This window comes from Zingiber officinale, chromosome 5A (assembly GCF_018446385.1).
Source record: "Zingiber officinale cultivar Zhangliang chromosome 5A, Zo_v1.1, whole genome shotgun sequence".
NCBI lineage: Eukaryota > Viridiplantae > Streptophyta > Magnoliopsida > Zingiberales > Zingiberaceae > Zingiber > Zingiber officinale.
The window spans coordinates 145,629,656-145,646,110 of NC_055994.1; the positions used below are offsets into that span (position 1 = coordinate 145,629,656).

The window sequence follows — 16,455 nt, forward strand, 5'->3', positions numbered from 1 at the left end:
CAATTCTAACTAAGCCACTTGTGGAGATAGATTATCCCCACTTATTTTACAAGCGAGGACCATCCATTCCACCCATGGGAGCATCCTCCCAATTTAAATTTGATCGATAGCTGCTGTGGGCATACTGTTCACAACGAATCAACGATCCTTGTGTATAGCACGATGATTTGCCCATGAGCTACCATGGCGAGCAACACTCGCACTTCACAATGAACGATGAGAATTATACCTCTTTTTCATTGTAGCAAGAAATCATAATCGAAAGTGATCTTACCGATGAGGCAACATCGCCAACAAGACATAGACAAGGTAAATAACTGAAAGAACATATAAACATCGCAGGGATTTAGCAGAATTACAGATAAATTATCGATGCGATTACACATAGTCCTCCGGTTCATCCATTCTCTTGCTCATGTTAGCCCTCTGAACCAAGCGAACCAAAGCTTGCACCACTTCGGACATCGGAGGTCTGAATTCTGGTTCAGGCTGTCGACGGCAAGACAGTTAAATTTGTCACATACTTCGCTTGGTTTGCTCGCGAAAAAGGAAGAAATATTATAAACTGCAAGACCTTTACCTGAACACACAGCGCAATTACATCAGCAAATCGAGAAAGTGATTTTGCAGGGTACAGCCCCTTGAGGCCAGGATCGACCATCCTATCTAGTGCATCAATGTCATGGAGCTGAGGAGTAGCCCATCGAACCAACGATTGCTCGGATCTTGTTCTTGAGCTGCGACAACAATGGGGCGTCAAATAGCAAAAACAGTTGGTGAAGGTTGCTCCGGCAATTTACCTGTCAAATGCTTTTCGACCTGTTAAAAGCTCTAACATCACAACACCGAAGTTGTACACATCACTCTTCAAGGTGTACTGGCCTGACATGGAAACTTCAGGTGGATTATAACCAGATGCCATATTCTGTTCAGATGCCTACGCCATATTTTTCAAAAGAAAATCAGTCAATCATGATAACTCACTGAAGGAAACTGAACTTAAGTAACACTAATCTTGATAGCAATTACTAAATGTATCGCGAGCACTTTGACGAAACATGGATATCGGTGCAAAATATGGTTGATTAATTAGAACAGAAGATGTCATGGGAGTGATTAGTACACAATTAAACATGTATACTCTCATTCCATAAAAAACTATCTATGGACAAGCTCTGAGTCAGTGAATAAAAACAATTAATTTAAAAACAAAAGAAGTTTTCATCAATGGTTACTCGTAAAGGTATCTTAGACGAATGTGATATTAAGAAGCAAGACAAAATTCCAGAAGCACCAGAAATAGCAACCTTGATGTCCTGAAGCTTTATATCAATTTAAATGTATATGTCAGCACATTTTTGGGAATACATGTAAAGGTATCTGCGTTCTACATTGTTTTAATTACCAGGCATATAGAAGCAGTATATGTAATGTGCCGAACATTTTTGTGTTTCACATGGTATACTACTTTGTCATAAGCAGCTCGCAGAAATATTTCTTTGGTTGAAGACATACTGTAGTTAGTCTACAATCCAAAATATCTGGAGCTACTTGGCTCGGCAGTCACTCAGATTGTCTCTGTTTATGCCCAGATAATTGTTATATTAATATGGATTTAGTAGGTTTTTGATATTTCATCCGTGAATTGAGCAAGGCCATCTTGGTTGAGGCTAAGAGGAATTGAGACTACTCAATGGATCATTTAACGTGTAAAGATCATCTCAGTACCCATCGGTTTGGATAATGATCACCACAAAAATTTCTCAATAAAAGGTCTGTAATTCGGTCTTTGACTATAACAATACTGAAAACAGTATGGTGCCGACATTTTGATGCATGGCGTCCATAGCAGGTTGGAGGATGAAGAAGAAAACAGATGAAGTCGAGAAAGGAGACATTATTTGTGCCTGAGTGGTATTGAGTTTCAATAATTTACGGAAATGATAAGTTTCATCCATTTTGCTTGCTACGGTATGAAATTTCAAACCATGCAATAAAGATTAGAAAAGAGGTCAAGAAAAAGTCAAACTTCCTTTTGTCATTCTGCAAGTAGGTCCAGATCTATTTTACCCCATCAAGTAGCCATCTTAATACAAAAGTTCTTTCTCATTCATCTGCTGACAAAGTGACAACCAAGCTATAAAATTGATGTTAACCAGAACTAGTCAATAACCTAGGTCATTAGAAGGTCATTAGTAATCCGTTCACTTACTAACAAACTTTTTTTTCACATTCATTAATGGCAATTCTGAGATTAAAGTATAACTTGTTTTGTAAATATAATGTTCTAAGGAAGGATATGGCTCCACTTTGAGAATCTTTAAAAAACTATAGAAACCCAACAAACTACTGAATCTAACTTCACCTGAAATTCTGAATCAGGAACAAGGCTTTCGAATCCACAATCTGAAAGGTGTGGGTTGAGCTCCACATCTAACAAGATATTGGCCGATTTGAAATTTTTGTGGACTAGAGATGGTGAGCAGACTTCATGCATATACCTGGGGATATAGTTTCAATATGCATCAGCGAACAGAAGAGTAAAAAGGTAAACTTACTCAGAAGAGGCAGGATTTCAATTGAAACGAAAAATGCAGCAAAAGAAAGACATTAAATGAACCTAAGGAAATATTTGATTCAAATCTAAGAATTACAAATAAAAAAAAAGGTGCTTAACCTTATGATGACGTGTTTGTGGCAGGTGCGCATAAATGTAAGAAACAGTAATGAAAAAACACAGAAATACTTTGAATCTGTTTGCATATTAAGCCACTAATGAATAATTTCTGTATACTCATTGGTATGGATTAGTTTTAATATAATATACAAATGTTCAAAAATAGGTGCTAATCGCTCTCCATCTGATAGCTTGATATCATTTCACTTGATGCATAATAGTAAACCTTCCTTATGACATGCAAGGCTGATCACAAGTTTGTGTTGCAAAACATCTAGGACTAAATAAGACTGGCGATGAATGGTACAAAGGGATCAACATAACTGGTCATTCAAACTTAAACCAAAAAGTGGATTTTCCCTTCTGTTAGGTAAGAGAAATAGTTGAGACCCAAAAAAAATCATCCATGGAAGCAATCACAGAAAAAAAGTTATCTCACATCAAACAAGAAGGAATCCTTCTAATCCCGAGATATATGACACAACAGAATATATTTAGAAGGTGCAAACTAATATCTAACTGTTAGAAATATCACCTGTTTTTAAGATAACAGTTTATTGTTTCTAGCAAAAAATTGTCAAGGTTGACTACCAGAAATAGAAACTTTCAAATTTTAGGAATATTTAATGTACATGAACATGAAACTCATCTTAGTCCAATGTTTCAGACATGAATATAAATTGCTAGTGAACGTATAAAAAAACACAATATATAACAACAGTAGCATAATATAACAACAACAACAAATTTTAACGTAATTAAAAAATAGAGCAGTATTATTCAAAATGCCTCGTGATCTTCAACCAAAATTGTGCTTCAATACAATTACCTGGACTAAGTGCTTGCCATCATGCATTTGTTAGTCATATCACTTTATCTTAGGAGTAAAATATATTTTGAATAACTGTGTGATGTGGGTAAACTCACCTTCAAATTCCAGTTGTTGGATGATTGACACGTACATTTTGAGATGATCAATTACTTAAAAGAGTTTAAGCCAAGAGCTCTGGATTTAACAAGTGAGAAATTGACTTATGCACAATGAAGTTAATCCACAGGTTGAAACTTTATCAGGGGCACTTACTTTGAGACCTATGAACAGGGGCCAAGCGACACATTAAAAGGATTTTTGCAGGCTTGCTGCAGGCAGAGTACCCTGGGCGAGGGTAATAACTTGTTACTGTTGGGGTTGCAAGGTTGCAAACATAGTCCCATATTGGAAACGCATGAGAAAGATTATGGGTTTATAAGAGAAAAAGATATCTCCATTGGCATTAAGCCTTTTGAGGAGAGCCCAAGAGCAAAACCATGAGGGTTTAGGCCCAAAGTGGACAATATCATGCAATTGTGGAGATATCTAAATTCTTTTCGATCCTACAATTGGTATCAGAGCCCGGACTGCAAGAAGGTTTAACCGCCGACTGTGCACGAGAGCTATGGTCTGATTGAACCATGTGAGTACAATATTGACCTCGAACAAAAAAAGTGGGGGCTCCTATGTTCGGATCAAGAGGACCAGACACCAGGCAGGAAGTCCTAGTAGGTCGGATGGACCGAGGGGCAAGAAGTCCTAGTTGCGGCTAGGCAAGGAAGTCCTAGTAGGTCGGGTAGACCGAGGGACAGGAAGTCCTAGTAGGTCGGATGGACCGAGGGGCAAGAAGTCCTAGTTGCGGCTAGGCAAGGAAGTCCTAGTAGGTCGGGTAGACCGAGGGGCAGGAAGACCTGGTGGGTCGAGGATCGGACGTGGGAAGCCCATGGTCCTTTGTTTGAGGGGGGGATTGTTGGGGTTGCAAGGTTGCAAACATAGTCCCATATTGGAAACGCATGGGAAAGATCATGGGTTTATAAGAGAAAAAGATATCTCCATTGGCATTAGGCCTTTTGGGGAAAGCCCAAGAGCAAAACCATGAGGGTTTAGGCCCAAAGTGGACAATATCATGCAATTGTGGAGATATCTAAATTCTTTTCGATCCTACAGTTACCATTGATACTTCTGACTAGGTTTGCTTCTTCCCAAAGTTCTCATTAGAATTCCTAAAACACCCTAATCCTATCCAACCTTCGACCACCTTGGATGAGCTGCTTGCACCTTGCCAAATCACAACCCACTTCAATTGAACTCTCTGAAATCCAGACACGTTGAACCTGTATCCCTACTCGACCAAACTCTCCCTAACTCGATCTCCTCTAGCAAATTTCCCTTAATCGAGGTCCAAGCTAGTGCAAGTGACTAGCATACTTCTATGTTTTTCCTTTGCAATTTCACCTTACTGTTGTGCTAGTTAAGTAATTTGCTCATTATCTTCTTTGAATTAACAATGGAGTCATCATCATTTTCCATGTATAGTAATCATTTTAGTTTATTATGCAGTAGGATTTTGTTTCTGTTATGTCTTAGATAAAGCAACCACAATTATCACCAATATAGAGGTGAGTGAACAAGAGGAAGGTAACAATGAGATAGGTGATTCTCTGATAAACAAGCCCAAAACAGGACAATGCAAGAGGATATGATAACAAGTATGTTGAGCATCACTTGTGAAATTGATCCAAAAGCTTGTGCACATAATGAGTTCAAGAGGCAGTTGAATATCACCCATGGACTCAATCAAAAGAGGATCCACATAACACGTATAAAAAATGTGAATTAGATTGCTGAATATATAATAACAAGTATGACATTCTTGAAGATTTGTCTGGATAGGTATAGTGTCAAATGCTAATTAACACAAAGCAGCATTTGCTACTCATTCTTGATGAAAACAATCTGTGGAAGCAATGATCTCATTGATGAAATGAATTTCCAGATTAAATTAAAAAGAAAATAATAATTTTTCTTACTCTAATCCTCGTGCAGTGCCAAGGGCTACTTTGACACGAGCATTCCAACTCAGTGACTTGCTGTTCTCATATGAGAGATGAAGCAGATCATGCAGCGAGCCATTCTTATAGAATTCATATACCAGCAAATGTTGCCCATGCTCAGAGCAATAGCCAACCAGTTCGGTCAAATTTGGGTGATGCAGGCGTGAGATATTTGAAACCAGTTCAATGAAGTCATCTGATGACTGATTAGGCAATGCTGAAGAATTTATTTTCTTTACCGCTAGAACCTGCGAAAGTGAAATTCATGTCTTATTTCCTTTCATTCTAAGAAGAGAAACTGGTAACATGAATCCATAAGAGAGGAAAAAAAAGGTCGATGAATAAAATGTTTGTTACATAAACATAATATTATCAAAGACATGCATTAATTGAATTATTATGTCCAAGAAACTGTTATAGAATAATGAAAGAAATATTATACAGCTATGGAACAATCTATTATGCTTAAAGCAAGCATATTCAAAGTTTCTAAGCAGACAAATGATATCAACCAATATTTTAGAAGGTGTTTCCGAGTGGTAGACCAACTACATAACGCTTTTGTGGTCATCCTCATCTCTTTTGAGCTCAGCTTCACTCACTGCTGCACCTCGTTGCAGTTCACCTAGCTGCATCCCACCTCAATAGTAGTCATGCCTCAGCGTAGTTCACCTCATCAGATATTTGTGTCATCCGTTTTCACCGTTTTTTTTTTTTGTTTAGCATGCTAGGGGAAGGGATTCAGTGTCCATCATGTTTAGGGTGGATGTGTTTTCTTTTATTTTTAAACAAAACAATTTCATTTCCATCAAAGCATACACAACTTGTTATTTCGTTTTTCAAAAGGCATCATTCACAAAACCACCTATGCTTGTATCAAGAAACAAAATAGAGCATCTCTAAGAACAAGAATCATCATCTTCTTGATGTTTGACACATTGGAGCCCCTATTTCACAAGTTTACTAAGCTGTTTTCCTAGCCAATCACCTTATTACATCACAATGTTTGTAGGAATTTTTCACTGTAAGAAATTCATAGATGAGACGTTGCGTGTTCTCTAAGGAGGAACTTGGAAGCTTATTTCTATCTCATGATCTTCAACCTAGCAATTCATAGATGAGTTGTTTGCTATTCTCTCACTCGGAGCACGGGAGATAATCTTAAACCTATCTATGATGTCAGGCACGTAAAATATCTTCCAGATGGCAAAATGAATTAGTATAAACCTTAGCAGGCTGAAAAAGGTATATACTCAAGCGTACACTTCTAGATTATTATGAGATTTTATGCAATTGCTCATACAATTCTATATTTCTTTTTGTTTCCGTTGTTCAATGATCTTGAATTAAATGCAATGAACTATTGAATCAGTAATATGACAATTAAATGATCATTATCAATGCATGCTTTAAGTGGAACAAAGTTTGTTTTTCAGCGTGACAAGTTTGGCATGCTAGATATTTAATCCATCTTGAGGTGAATTAGATATATTTAAAATAAATGTCTTTTTCTCATAGCTATTAATATGTTGTTGCTTTGGGAGATCTATATACACTAGGCTATGGCCACTAATTTGATAGATATTAAAATCCCTATTTTCTACTTCTCCAATTGGTGAGTCATAATTCATTCTTTGAGGTTGTTCTATTAGAATATTATACTTCTTCACAATCCCTTAAAACTTCGAGCAGCTTATACCAACTGATATCACATGGTCCACTTCAAATAACTATATATTTTCATACTTCATCCTTAAAGTTTGACTCGTTTTCTAAGGGAAAATAGACATCCAAAATGACACTACATATTAGGTGAGCATATTCAACCAAATAAAAAAGATAGAAATCAATAAATTATGATGCAGGATGGAGACAACCTAGTTTTAAGCAAGAGATACCTTTCCATCACTAAATTGTGCCTTGAAAACACGACCGAAAGAGCCTTCACCTACAAGGTTATAGATATTGAAGCTGTCCGTAGCAATCTGCAAATCTGCAACTGAATAAACAGCTGCCTTGATTGGTGCAATATTAACCTTCTTCGCAACAGGCTTGTCAGATAAATCATCTTCATCAAATGATTTATGCCTATCAATTGGAGGAGGTTTAAGGTTTAATGGAGCTGGTGGAGGCAATGTCCGTGTCTCTGATGTAGAAGAAACCTGAATTTTCTTCATCTCTACAGAATATTGTTCGTTGGATAAGCACATAAAGTGAACATAAGTGCAGAATATCTAAGAAAGTGCAAATAAAATGCCATTTGGGAAGTATATGATCATTTTAGGATGAAGCATCTAACAAAATGGCAGGAACAAATTTAGAGGAAGGAATGACAGGCAACATCTACTAATTTCAAGAGTAACAAGTATACTAGTTATACGTTTGTCATGAGATATTAAGAACAAGGACATATAGAAGGTTGTAACATATTGGCAGTTATATAAGTTAAGCATCTTATTACAATTTTGAAATGAAACAAAAGTTAAATGATTTTTGTTGAAATCTAAAACAATACTGAATTGGTGTTCTTTAAGCAAAGAAATTTTCTTTCATATAATACATGGGAATTTCTTGATCAATTACTAAACCACCAAAAGGGCATGAAGGTAATACATGTCCAAATTAACTTAAAATTTGGTGTTTGAACAGCCACTGCACTCACATGTTTCACTTATTAGACCTCAATAATGTAACTACCTAACCCACAATAAAATGGTAAAAACATGTGCATTCACATGATAGCGATGTAATATTCACGTTGATAGCACTACAAGCTGCATAAATGACATTTATTACATGTTTATGACACATTATATGTGTTGATGTGATACATGATAAGATTCAAGGTATGGCGATTGACCCTTGTCTCTAATTTGGCATTATGATGATTCCAAGGTGGCCAGTGTTGATTTTTTCAAGGTATTATGTGAAGGATGTATGAAGCCTACATAAGAATGTGAGATTCATGTTTGTCCAATTAGATATAAATCATGTATTATGTTACTACTCTACCAGTGCTATATATTGAGTTAATGACAGATTGAGGCATCAAATATCAGTTGATCAATAAGAGTGATAGTTTTACCATAATGAAGTACCTAAAACACTTTCCACTCATTGTTTCAAGGATTTAAAACAGTTTGTCTTCCAGAACTCTAACCAGATAAAGAACTTGAACCTAAAGTTTTTACTGGTGGATATGTGTTACACAGACGCATAGTTAAGTTGTCCACTTGTCCAAGCAAGAATTGCAAATTATTACTTACATAAGTTTAAAAGCCATCATTTTAAAGTTTTCCTTGGTACCCTTCTGGCGCACCATGTTTGTACTTTGTAGTTTAGCCTAATGCCATATACCAACAATCTGAAAGCTGGCATGTCATCGACAGTTGTATTCAAGTTGTACCTTGCAGACAGTGCTCTTTGTATCCTTCCCTGTGTGCTTGCAACGGGTACACGAACTCAATGCCACAGTCCCTTATGTTCTTGATTGAACAACCAGGACAGTTGCAGCCTTGCCCCAAGTGCAAGAACTAATGCCCTTGACACACAGAATGATAAGGTGCTGACAACTTCCATTCCCTTCAGCAACATCATTCCTTATTTCCTCCCTTGGTTTGATGTCCTCATTCCCCCAAACTTCAATTGCATACATGATTTTCTTCTTGGAAAAAGGAGAGAGTGAATGCGGATGAACTAAGCAAAGGTGTGACAATAGCAATGGCAAAGTTGAATTCAGATACTGATGACTTCTACTTGCACTACCTTGTGAGCCATAAGGGCAAGCTCAAGCATGTTCTTCTAGCCTTCCAGTTTAGCCATGACAGTAAGCTCCACCTTGACATGGTTCAAGCTCCACCCGATGACAAGAGCCAAAGAACCAATCATTAAGGAAAGAGATTTTACTGTCAACGCCCTCATTGAAGGAGGATAATGCTTTGGTACTCTCCATGACCATGGATCAGAGCAGGTAGTAATCGAACTACATAATGACCTCAATTGCTCATATTGTCATTGCCTATGGGGTCAATCTACTCAATGATAGATATCACTTAACCCTATCTAGCACAAAGTCTATATACAAGAATAAATCGACACCTCAATGGTAATCACCATGACTGCTACAATATAATTATAATGCTTCTTGAAACTAGAGAAACAATCTAATAAATGCTCTAAGATGGAGCAGGATCCCATCTTAGAGCACGTTGGCATTGCTAAGAAGTTAGACACTCAAGTTGTAAGGAACCTACCAAGTTTGTGGAGGGCAGCTAAACTTGTGCCACTTGAACTTCAAGAGTGGTGGCACAATTTTAACTGCCCTCCACAAGCTCTGTTGGTTCCTTACAACTCGAGTGTTGGAAGGAGAGCCACTTCTTAGCAATGCATCTTAGAGCATGTATTAGACTGTTTCTCTAGTTTCAAGAAGGATCACCCTTGAGGTATCGATTTATTCTAGTATATAGACTGCTCTAACACTTGTGGCATTGTATCGTGCTAGATAGGGTTAAGTGATATTTATCATTGAGTAGATTGACCTCATAGGCAATAACAATATGAGCAATTGAGGTTTTTATGTAGTTTGATTACCGCTTGCTGTGATCCATGGTCATCTTCTTTAGGAGCCATAAGATAGCCGAGATCAACATGATCCTTGCAGCGATAGTAGCGAAATGTTGTGGGTTATTGGATTATAGGAACCTCTTATTTTTCTTTCCTTGCCCTTCCACTTCCTTTACACACTTTACTTCCCCTCCTCCCCTTCAATTCTCCTTCCTCAAAGCAAACCAAGCATAAAAGATCCTAAATCAAATAGATTTTCAAAAAATTAGGATTTTCAATATTTTTGAATCAACTCAAGACAGAGAGTTATGGACCCAATTGTAAATAAGTAGGGGTCTACTTGTAAGTATATGAACCATAGTGGTAAATCTAAAATGCTAGTAAGATAATATGTATCAACAAAGTAAACTACCTAAAGGAAGAACCCTGACAATTCAACATCAAAAAATCAATTACCCTTGTGTAAAATAGCTATTTGTGTTATGTGTTCACTTTTTGTAACTTTTTGTAACGGTTCTTTATAACCACCTCTAACGAATTAGTCAACATTTCAATTTTTTCACAAAGTGATAGAAATAATCATTAGCAAAAAAAAACACTTGCTTGGCTATAAACAAAATAAATTAGAACCATTGTTTTGCACTTTTAGTGGGATAATTATATTTATCATTTCACTACACTGCAAATTTGATTGAACTTGTAGTTGCTTGTTAGCAACTTTGAAGTCTGGACTCTATTTATGTTTATTTTTTTTTCAGAAATTAACAGTGTTTGAACTCATATTTGAACTTTTAGGTGTATCACGGTGATGTTATTCTAAGAATTGTATGGTAGGATTTTATTTAATTGGAAATTCTTACAATCTTATTATTTGATCCTATAATCCAAAGAGAGAGACCCTTATTCAATCCTATTTGGGAAAGGATGACTGCCTTGGTTGGATTGAAGCAACAAACCTCAAACAGCCAATACAGAAAAGAGAGCACCATGAAGGCGAAGGCAGTGAATGATAAGTGGAGGCTAGTGAACTGCGACCTTATGGATAAGTAACCACCAAAAATTAATTCTCTTACGTGCAGAAAATTTACCTTTGGCATCATCAGATGTAAGAGGGGCAAGTGACTGATCATTTTTAGGAAATTGTTCCATTGAAGGTTTGTGTGATTTCCGTCTAATCAAGAAGAATGCAAGTATTCCTGTTATGACCAACACAGATGCAGCAATTCCTGCTATTGCTCCAGCACTTATACCGGAGTTGTTTCCACCTCCACTGCCTAAGGAGTTGTTACTCCCAGTAGAATGTTGGCCAGGGTTGCTTTTTCGGCTTGGTGGAGGGGGGTGATAAGGTGGTGGTGGAGGTGCAGGTGTTGAACTCCATGAATTACCATCAGTTCTGTAAAATAAGAAATATAAATGACCCATAAAAGGTAATGCAATGGGTAACTTATTCAATCATGTAGCAGAATTCATTGTGTACTCACTGAAGACTATTAATTTTCTTTAGCTGATCAGGAATCCATCCAGTGAAATGATTATTTCCCACATTCCTAAAAGCAAGAAGTGCAAGCTAAATGTATGGTATACAAATTATTGCTTGCCTATGCAAATGTGAACTTACAAATGCTGAAGGGGAAGATTAGCAAGAACATCTATGTGCCCAGTAAATTGGTTGTCCTCCAAATCCCTGGATAATATAATTAATCGACAACAATTGTACTACTTAAGAAAATGTGTTAAGATTCACATTTGATGCTATAGAAGTATATGTGGCCTACAGTGTGGTCAAACTTGACAGATTGCTAAAGCTCACTGGAAGATCACCAGTAATTTGATTGAAGGACAAATCCCTGCAAATAAATAAAGTATTTGCTGAGTCTTATGAATTTTTGAACATTCACTTGCAATGTCACACCTTATACCTCAATGCAAATTGGAAAATAATATTCTATCATTTCAATTTTTCAAAAAAAAAAAAAAGGATACTCTATCCTCTTCAATCAATATAAGATGGACTATCTGTTATGCATGCCAAATGCTAAATAAGCATTCCAACAGATAAAATGGCCTAGTAGATCAGGCAAGTGCTGAAAAAACATGTGTCAATAAAACAAGAGATATGATCAAGAACCAAAGGAATGAATACTGACATTGTTGTGAGATTACCAAGCCCGCCAAACACATCAGTTAGATTGCCCTGTAGTTGGTTATGTGCAAGATTTCTACAACAATACAAATTGCTTAGTTGGAAAGCATCAGGAGGTTAAATGCAAACAAAGGTATCCGCCACTTACAGATTTTTGAGTGCCACCATCTTGGAGATTGAATAAGGTACGATCCCTGAGAATTGATTGCTACCAAAATTCCTACACATTTTATCATCATCAGAACAATCAAATAACAGCTATAAAAATGTTGACACTGTCTAGATTAATAAAACTTACAGAATCTGGAGGTTTGGAGGAAGGTTATAAGGTATTTGGCTACCGCTTCCAATATTATTATTGCTAATATCACTGCATCAACATTGGCAATTATTTTCTGGGTTAAATGCATAATGAAGTACTTATCCAACTCACAGTGTTTTTAGTGAAGTCATGGTTTCTAAATTATATCCAAACATCCCAGAAAGTCCCAAATTTGGCAATTTGCTGTAACAATTCAAGGGGGGAAAACGTATCAGGCAAAATAATGATACCACTAGAAAAAAAAAATCAAGATGGGAGAATCTCACATTGCCATGACAGCTGATCCAGTACATTCAATACCCATCCATGATTGCCCACAGGGATCGCCTCCATTGGCAACCCAGTTGGTCAAAACAGGTGGTGAATTCAAGCTGACATATATTGCATTGAGAGTTGAAACTGCACCAGAAATGCCGTAACAGGGATATCAAAATCAGTATCTAAGTTCAGCTTGCAGTTTCAATAACATTTTATTTATTCCTTAGAGTATAGAATAGATAGAGATGCTACCAGAAATAATGAAGAGAAATAGCAGGCAATCTTACTCAGCTCAGTGCAGATAATATGCTGTTCTACCTATGTATGTTGTTCAAGATGCTAACTGAAAGAAAAAATTGTCTGGCAAGGACCCATACTGATGAAAAAGTATAACTATTTTAGATATGACAACCCAGAGAGAAAAAATGAAGCAACTTACCCATGTGATCCAACATATGTCTCATCGTGTTAACTATATATTCCCACAAATCCGTCCTAATACAAAGACCGCCTAAAATTAAAAGCTATATTCGTTCCACTTGAATGATACCAATTGCGGTAGTAACAAAAACAGAAGAAAAATCCAACCAAAATCAACTTCAGTAACCCTAACCATTAGAGATCGAAATCTACAATAACCATCAAGAACACGTTCTGTCGGCCTTTAAACAACGCCAACGTCAGAAAAAGGAAGAAAGATTCAACATTGAGACCTCAATGCGGCGACCCTCTCCTACTTTCTCTTACATACAATCAAAAAAAATCAAAATCTTTTTTTTCAACAAAAAAGATCCCTTTTTTACAAGAAAAAGAAAGCAAAAAAAGCTGATGAGAATCTCAAACCGCTTACCATCATTCTGGTCTGTGGTGCCACTCACACTTCCCGGATTCCCGACCAAAATGCCAACCAAAAGAGCCCAAATCGCCACCATCTCCCTCGCTCTCCCCCTCGCCATTCTCCCCCTTACCCAGAGTGCAGCACAGGGCCACAGATGCCAACCACGCTTTTCTCTCTCCTGTGGTTAGCAACTTAGCTTCGCATTTCGCCTATATAAAAAATAACGAGCAATGATCAGCTTCAAAGAATAGGACTTCAGGATTACTCACCGACCACCGCTGGCACGGCGAACGAGATGAATCCCAAGGCGAGAATATATAGCGGATAAAGAATTGGAATTGGGCCTCTGTCTAACTCCATCCCACGCCAGCAAAAGACGCCACTCTTTTCACTGCGAGTCGAGCTCGGTAAAACCAAAAAGGCCGCTCTTTTCTTAAGAGCGGCCGACACCAAAAAGAATCCTAAATCTCACCGACGGTGACGGGACCCTGGTAGAAGCCAAGGCGGAGTCTGGATGGATCTCCACCGTTAGTTTCACTGTCCGACTCATGATGAAGAATTAACGTGTGATATCGATTTAAGGAGAAAAGAAAACATTTCTGCTTTTTTTATGGAACACAAAAAATATGATTAATAAAATAGTGTTCCAAGTCAACTTGTAATTTATACATCTTTATGTATCTAAATGTAAATAATTTTCTTCAATTTATAAAGACGTGTGACTTTCCTCCTCATTAAAAAAAAACACTACTCCAATGCTTAAAGAATGCTTCTTAATCACTTGATTAAGATTTGTAATCACACTTTTAAGTAAGACAACACGATTAATATGTTAGCATGCCACGAGTGTTCGAGTTGGTGTAGGATGAAGTATCATTTTCCTTCTTTTATAAAGTGTTTAATTGTTGACAAAAAAAAATATTATTTACTTTGATTTGGTGTCGAAAATAATCTCAAGTTAATAGGAGGATTTAAATACTCCAACTAATTTTGGTTGCCTTCTAATGTTGCCATCTATGATATTCATGAACACGTTTATAATTTTTTATTCATGAACACGTTTATAATCAAAAAAATGAAAGGAAGTTGAGTGTTGAAGCTAAGCGTACAATAAGGTTATATATGTTGCTTCAAATATGGTAAATATTAGATGTATTTTTCCTTTATTTTGGACAATTTTTCATTTGTGGTTGAGCTTTGTTACATTCCTTGAGGGAGTGTTTTTGGCTTTGGTTTTCGATTAAGACGGATTAAAAGATAAAGAGAGGAGGAAATAACTGAATTACATATATTTTTATTTTTGATAATTTAGGCGTCGAATTTTACTCAATTAATCTTAGTGATAAACGGTATTTTTCTAGTTGATAAGGAGGGACCCCATCATGCAGTCACGGTGAAGGTCAACTAAGATCATAGTCAAGACGATCAACACCCCACTATAACTTGCCGATTGGGCAAGTGGTTCCAACGATCGAGATACGAAGAGGCACGACCCGACGACATCACTGGCTCAGCTACTAGCTAAGCACCCGACACTCAACACGAATGATCCGGCGGTAAGAATAGGGAACCCCCGTGCTGGGAAGTCAACGCCAAGTGCAAGTCAAAGGTCCAGGTGGTCCATCGGATAAGGATGGACCGACCGGACTCATGAAAAAGGGCGCACCGATCAGCCGACCGGAGAAGGATGGGCCGACCTCCCGGCCGACCGACCGGTGAAAAACCGATGGCAACAGGCGCCCCGGCAGGAGTCGGGGTTCCGGCGCTCGATTGAACAGGAACGAAGGGCCGAGCGGAAGGACGACACTCGGTCTTCCCGGACGGGCGACCACCTACGTCTGATAAAGACGAGCGCGCTGGCCGAGCGGCTGGATGGTCGATCCTAGAAGAGGAAGTCAAAGAGTAGGGGACAGTGTGGACGTCATCTCAGTAACCCCTGTTGCTGACAACAGGCATGTTCGAAGACTAAACCATACACAGTATGGTGCGATCGAATATTCTGCTGTCCCATCAAATAGACGCTCAGATTGTAGCGGTATGGAGTCAGACATGTCCTTCTGACAAGCCCATGCTGCGGTAAGGGATATGACATGTGTACACCTCGGTTGGTGTGCACCAAGTTCCCGTGGCTCTATATAAAGGCCATTAGACTTCACCGGAGGTATGCAATCTGAAATCTCTGGAGCCACCTTCTTGCCATTCGTTTTCTGACTTGAGCGTCGAAGGGTCGTCGCCGGGAACCCCTTCCCGGCTCGACTTCTTTGCAGGATCGCCGGAAGTTCGCACCAGCAGTCGAAGACCCACGTCAACAACCGGAGAGTGTCACGTGCCCAGCGTCCGTTGATTCAGCTTTCGGATAGGATCAATTTGGCGCCGTCTGTGGGAACGCTCCTGCATCCGAACGGAAACAATGGACGAGGCTCGACGACAGCACACGGTGACGCTTTCCACGGAGAAACTTGACGCTCTGATCGAGTTGAGGGCCTCTAAGTTTGTGGAACAAAAATAGAAGGCACCAGCCGAGCGGCCTGAGCAGCAAGCCACATCAGCATCAGGTGGCCGAGCGGAAGCACCACAGGCCACGGTTCCATTCCATCGAGCTCTCTTCCGCACTCCTCCTGAAGCCGCAACAGCTAATCGCAATAGAGGCTCTTCGTCAAATGAAGTACCAATGCGGGATAACAGAAAAGGCAAAGCCCCCCGAGCGGACACCTCGCCCGAACGGGTCAATCGTCAGTTCTCAGAGGTCATCTTGAAGGACCCTCTGCCAAAGCACTATGTGCCCCCCG

The 16,455-nt window shown here is 38.5% G+C and overlaps 1 protein-coding gene and 1 long non-coding RNA gene across 3 annotated transcripts; both read right to left on the reverse strand.

Annotated features, from left to right (window-relative positions):
• Positions 1 to 215: 215 nt before the first annotated feature.
• Positions 216 to 14,049, reverse strand: LOC121982246 (protein STRUBBELIG-RECEPTOR FAMILY 6-like). Of its 2 annotated transcripts, XM_042535222.1 has the most exons (17): positions 13,936 to 14,049; positions 13,679 to 13,844; positions 12,837 to 12,969; positions 12,682 to 12,753; positions 12,547 to 12,618; positions 12,397 to 12,468; positions 12,253 to 12,324; positions 11,881 to 11,952; positions 11,724 to 11,789; positions 11,587 to 11,652; positions 11,194 to 11,498; positions 7,441 to 7,721; positions 5,519 to 5,790; positions 2,366 to 2,501; positions 801 to 937; positions 581 to 737; positions 216 to 489 (listed from the first exon to the last, which is right to left on the reverse strand). In XM_042535222.1, exons 2-17 carry the CDS (start codon positions 13,782 to 13,784, stop codon positions 379 to 381), a joined length of 2,130 nt encoding a protein of 709 aa, XP_042391156.1. In that variant the 5' UTR covers positions 13,785 to 13,844; positions 13,936 to 14,049; the 3' UTR covers positions 216 to 378. The 2 variants fall into 2 exon arrangements, with proteins under 2 accessions (XP_042391156.1, XP_042391155.1); XM_042535221.1 differs by having other exon boundaries at positions 13,679 to 13,952.
• LOC121982249 lies at positions 9,029 to 11,187 on the reverse strand. Its single transcript, XR_006112038.1, has 2 exons — positions 9,308 to 11,187; positions 9,029 to 9,203 (listed from the first exon to the last, which is right to left on the reverse strand). It is a non-coding gene; the product is annotated as an uncharacterized LOC121982249 (long non-coding RNA).
• Positions 14,050 to 16,455: the final 2,406 nt, after the last annotated feature.